This window comes from Ostrea edulis, chromosome 4 (assembly GCF_947568905.1).
Source record: "Ostrea edulis chromosome 4, xbOstEdul1.1, whole genome shotgun sequence".
Taxonomy (NCBI): domain Eukaryota; kingdom Metazoa; phylum Mollusca; class Bivalvia; order Ostreida; family Ostreidae; genus Ostrea; species Ostrea edulis.
This window is the reverse complement of record NC_079167.1, coordinates 20,245,442-20,251,441: the sequence shown is the minus strand read 5'-3', so window position 1 is coordinate 20,251,441 and position 6,000 is coordinate 20,245,442. Positions and strand designations below refer to the sequence as shown.

The window sequence follows — 6,000 nt, the reverse complement described above, 5'->3', positions numbered from 1 at the left end:
TTAATAGCAATCTAAAGATTTTACGCAAAATATACAGGGTTGTTTTTTTTGGGGGGGGGGTTGGGGGGTTGGGTTACATCTTCAACAGAAACATGTTTTCATGACCCCGGAACCGGAGTGGGGCCATATTTGACGCTGTTAAGCAATTAGCAATTAAATTCTTCTAGTGTAATTGCGGCTTTAAAATCAGCCCGTGATGCATTCATGAAAATCACGTTAATGTGCATGCAACCATTGATTTCGATAAACTAAAAATGCATAACAATATTGTTAGATGCCTGCATTAAAACAAAAACTCGTGTGTAAAGTTTTACTTCGAATGTAAAAGATTATCGTAACAGAGCGACTGATTGCATTGGGTCATATGATCGTATTCCATTTTTTGCAATCGAGACGAGTTCTCCGATTCCGCATTGATTTGTCAAATCAAATCAAATACTGAAAGCAATTCTGTTTTACAGGTTTGATCTGTCGTTTTCCCACAGCACACATAAACCGACAATGAAGTTCTCCTGGAATATTAGAAACAGAAGGCAAACCGTCCTAACGAGGCGATAGATCTCTTTGCTAAGTAATCAAGACGTCTTCAGATAATTTCAAAACAAATAGCCTTTTAGTGCCTTCTCTATAGGCTTTCGTCATTATGACCTTTTTATTGTACTATAAGCGTGTAGATATACAAGCAGCGTCAGCACCAGTGTTTTTCTGTCGGGGTAAATATACAAGCAACGCGCATACCACTTATAACAAGATACTCTCGGCGTGCACTCGCCTAATGACGACCATTAGTGACAGAGATCGGGCACCTGCAGCCTCTTGGAGTAACTGTCCTTTTTCTGGTGCTTCCTTGCAGCCGTTCCGTTCTAGCTACCTGTAGAAGACTACTGGATACGTGGTTATGGCGGGTGTTTGTGGGGGCTGTTTATTCTGGATGCTTATTGTCTATGTGGGATTCGTGTGTCCCATACAGAACTCTAAGAAATCCCCAGTGCGAGAGACAGAGTATGGCCAGGTTCAGGGTGTCACTACAGAGCCCATACCCGGACGGACTGTCGCCAACTATCTAGGAATCCCCTACGCAAAACCACCAGTCAACAAACTTAGATTTGAGGTAAGAAAATAGGTCATTTTGAATTCGTATGTATACCTCTGAGAGAGAGAGAGAGAGAGAGAGAGAGAGAGAGAGAGAGAGTTTTAGAGAGAGAGTTTTCCACACTTCTCAGTAGAAGTGACACCTGACTTATTACTGTCGTGATTCTTGCTGCTTTCCCTTTCAATATTAATCCACTACAAGGTTAGGCTACATATTTTTAGACCGAAGGGTATACTGCTATTTATCTGCAACACTGTAAGCATCTCTCTTTTGTTTTTCGAACAACAAAATGTTGAAGTAACTGTTGACTTTGATGTGTTCACTTTGAAATTCTTTAAGTATTTATATTGGGAGCTTATTGGCCTTTGTTTCCTTTATTCCTAAAACCTAGTATCCTCTTGAAAAAAAGCATATCGCATTAATCAACCGACTATAACTCAAAGGATGTTTCGACAAGTAAAACAACATGCGAGTTGTGTCAATGAAATATTGGTTTCCTGGCAATTCTTCCTTCTGCGTGATACCTTATCGCTAGACGCCTCATTATTCCATTCCGAATAACTTCATCGTGTTCACAACTTATCGTCCTTACTATAATTAATAATGCTGTTGGTCTCTTTATAAAGAACACAAATCACGTCTCGGAACGGTCAAGACATGACGATGAATGAATGAGATTAACGGCAACTTTTTGAGATAGAAAATGATAAAACGAACGAAAACAGTCTAAAGTTTCGTGACCCAGTTTTAAGAGGTTGTGGTGAATCCTTTTTGTCATGATAAGAAAACAAGAACATTTTTTAAAGGAAGTGCGCGTCTTTGATAAAATCCAGGGGCGGGTAGTCGTTGGTGAGATTATAAAACCGACCTCAGTATCTAAAGATTGTTACTGTTTGACTTTAAAATATATCGCCTTCTTAACATCTTTACATTCCCTGCATCAATCATCTACAACGAGATAACCAAACAAGATATTTTGTATCAAGCCCAATATACTCCAAGAATTACAGATCTACGACTCTTTCATATTGAACGCGGATTGAAAGAACACGTGTTATATGTAAACAATACGCAATCAGACCTGTTTATGCAATTAGGATTCTGGTATGCTGGTGGCGGAGCCTTCCAGATATTGAATGGTCATATGTGTTATAGTGTCAATAATTTAGGTGTTTATTGGCATCCGGGCTGAGCTCCTAAAATATAAACCATCTTCTCACGATATTGATACAGTACAAACACGGTCCTCATTATAACATATTCTCATTATATTGATACAGTACAACCACGCTCCTCATATTAACGTATTCTCACTATATTGATACAGTACAAACACGGTCCTCACTATAACGTATTCTCACTAGATTGATATAGTACAAACACAGTCCTCACTATAACGTATTCTCACTATATTGATATAGTACAAACAGGGTCCTCACTATAACGTATTCTCACTATATTGATACAGTACAAACACGGTACTCACTATAACGTATTCTCACTATATTGATATAGTACAAACACGGTCCTCACTATAACCTATTCTCACTATATTGATATAGTACAAACACAGTCCTCGCTATAACCTATTCTCCCTATATTGATACAGTACAAACACAGTCCTCGCTATAACCTATTCTCACTATATTGATACAGTACAAACACGGTCCTCACTATAACGTATTCTCACTATATTGATATAGTACAAACACGGTCCTCATTATAACGTATTCTCACTATATTGATATAGTACAAACACGGTCCTCACTATAACGTATTCTCACTATATTGATACAGTACAAACACGGTCCTCACTATAACCTATTCTCACTATATTGATACAGTACAAACACGGTCCTCACTATAACGTATTCTCACTATATTGATACAGTACAAACACGGTCCTCACTATAACGTATTCTCACTATATTGATACAGTACAAACACGGTCCTCACTATAACGTATTCTCACTATATTGATATAGTACAAACACGGTCCTCACTATAACGTATTCTCTCTATATTGATACAGTACAAACACGGTCCTCACTATAACGTATTCTCACTATATTGATACAGTACAAACACGGTCCTCACTATAACGTATTCTCACTATATTGATACAGTACAAACACGGTCCTCACTATAACGTATTCTCACTATATTGATACAGTACAAACACGGTCCTCACTATAACGTATTCTCACTATATTGATACAGTACAAACACGGTCCTCACTATAACGTATTCTCACTATATTGATACAGTACAAACACGGTACTCTCTATAACCTATTCTCACTATATTGATATAGTACAAACACGGTCCTCATTATTACGTATTCTCACTATATTGATACAGTACAAATGCGGTCCTGGCCTCGCTATAATGTATTTCACTATAACGTATTCTTACAATATTGATATAATATAAACAGGGTCCTGATCTCGCTATAACGAATTCGCACAGTACAAAGTTTTCTGACCGTACTAAAACCGTACTAAAACATCTTCTCACTTATTGATACAGTCCAGATACGGTTATTTTCCCTTAGTTCTGTTGTTTTTAGTCCAGTACCGGTGATACCAGCGGGGGCTATAAACGGTGTCTATCCGTCAGTCTGTCTGTTTAGCTGTCATTCAGTCTGTTACACTTGGTTTTCCGCACGTTTTTCTTCACGCTTTTCAGTGTGTGGTTTATTACTGCATGTTCACAGATTTAATTCTCGGCACAGTTGAGTGATTTTAAGAGATATATGGGACTATGTTCCGAAGATGGGTTTCCGGACTTTTTCCAAATATGTTTTAACTTAAAAATCTTAAATTTGATGTGTGGTTACCTAATTAGCAGATACAGATTACGTTTTACTTTTGTTACAATTGACCTATATTCTAACGAAAATTATAAGATTTAGTTTCATGGTTGAATCAACTTCAAGTTTTGTATTCCAGACGTTTTATGTTACCCGAGTCATTCAGTTGACCCGTTGCTATTGATCTTCGTCTGTCGTCGTGCGTTTTTAACTTTTTGATAACTAACCATTCGATTTTTAAAATTCAAATTTTTTGAAGCATCTTGGTATGAAGAATGTTTGAGACAAGGGGGTTATGAATTGTAAATTTCAGTACAACTGCACCCCTTGGACTTTAGAGGTGAGTAAAAAGCTGCCAAACTTTAACCATTTTTTAAAAATCTTCATCTCTACAACCGCACATCTGTAAAAAAAAAAAAAAAAAATACACCCCTCCCCCCCTCCCCCCCCAAAAAAAGAAGAAAAAAAAACTAAGAAAAAACAACTAGATACATAGTCATATAAATCAGGAAGTAATTTCTTATTGATCTTGTACATGTATATATACATGCATATAATGCAGCTGTAAAGACTCTCATCAGCATGGACATCAGTGTTGGATCACATCTTGGTTTATACTGCTGCTGAATATTAGAATTTAGCTTAGATAAGCAGAACTGAAACATTAATATTGATCATAAACCTCGGGGCTAGTGATACATGTACTTTTAACTAATACTCAGATGACCGATGGGACCTGTGGGTCTTTTGTTTTACCATGCTTTGATTTAGGAAGCTGATTTTTGGAATGTGATTTATGTTCACAGATCAAGTTTAAGTCACAGTGGATTGACTTTTACGAGATTTATGGAACTTTGTGCTAATGTAGTTTTCAGACTTTTCACCGCAGTGCCGATATGTGGTTATCGAATGAGGAGGTACACATTGAATTTCACATTTGCTAAAGATGAATTATTCTGACATTAATTCTTGTTCTCTGTCTAGTTCTCTGGGGTTTTTTTGTTGTTGTTGCTTTTTTTGGTTTTTTTTGTATTGTGCGAGATCTACATGTATATAATCTGAGGCATACCGATTTGTAATCGAGTTCGTCTGATACACTGCATTTACTTACAAGAGGTCAAAATTATAGTATTTCCTGGTGTTGAAAAATAATATCCGCCCCCTCGTCCAAATATACATGCACATAATCTGCAGATAATGACATTCTCAAATAAATAGGGGCGCCGGTAGGGTACATATATTGCTTCTGCAATAATCTCGAATGCTAGTTTGACGAGATATATTTTCTAGTAAAATATTTCTTCTAGCATGCTCTATTTTGCAAGTGTCAGATGTCGTCTCTTTCTATACTAAATAGTCAACAGCGAAGACACTGTGGGGATAGAGGACGAGTTTTCTCAGCTGGGGTCAACGTCATAAGCGTCAAATTAGTTCACGTCCACCGCAGTTGTAGCGTAGCAAAACTCTACACTCCATTGCGGTCTAGCGTAGCTATGAATGTTACTGGCGGTCTAGTGTGGCAATGAAATAATATACTAACGTTACAGGCGGTCTAGCGTAGTAATGAAACAATATAGTAACGTTACAGGCGGTCTAGCGTAGCAATGAAACAAGATTTAAACGTCACAGTCCATTACAGTTTAGTTTAGCAATAAAACAATATCTAAACTTTTAAAAGAACTTCAATGACGTCACCCATTGTTATTTGTTGTGTATTTTAACTATTCAATAAAAACTAGTTGGATATTTTAAGTATCCATCTGAAAATCGGTATTTTTTGTTTTCAAGATTATTTCAAAAATGATATCTATCTATCATGCAAAATGTCCAAAGGAATAGTATAAGTATAAAGTTCTTAAGACCATTTGAAAAGACATGACATACACTCTTGAAACATGAATATATTTTGAATGTGTAGAAATAACCCAATTATTCTTGAAAACTGTCAGTCACGTGGCTTCAACTACAGTCACATTGATGAGAAACAAGTGCTCTAAGCAATGCTCTGGCCAGGCACCTTATGAACATAGTACTGGAACAAAAGGTCGACGTTACTGTTCACAGTGGGATATTCATGCAAAATAATGTCTTCTAT

At 36.9% G+C, this 6,000-nt stretch overlaps 1 protein-coding gene across 1 annotated transcript in view; it reads left to right on the top strand.

The window, feature by feature from the left end:
• The first annotated feature begins 664 nt into the window (after positions 1–664).
• Positions 665–6,000, top strand: part of LOC125668898 (uncharacterized) — a 30,628-nt gene continuing 25,292 nt past the window's right edge. The window contains exon 1 of the mRNA XM_056161315.1: positions 665–1,111. Within this exon, the coding sequence (XP_056017290.1) occupies positions 899–1,111 (213 nt within the window). The 5' untranslated portion in view covers positions 665–898. The remainder of the gene's footprint in view (positions 1,112–6,000) is intronic.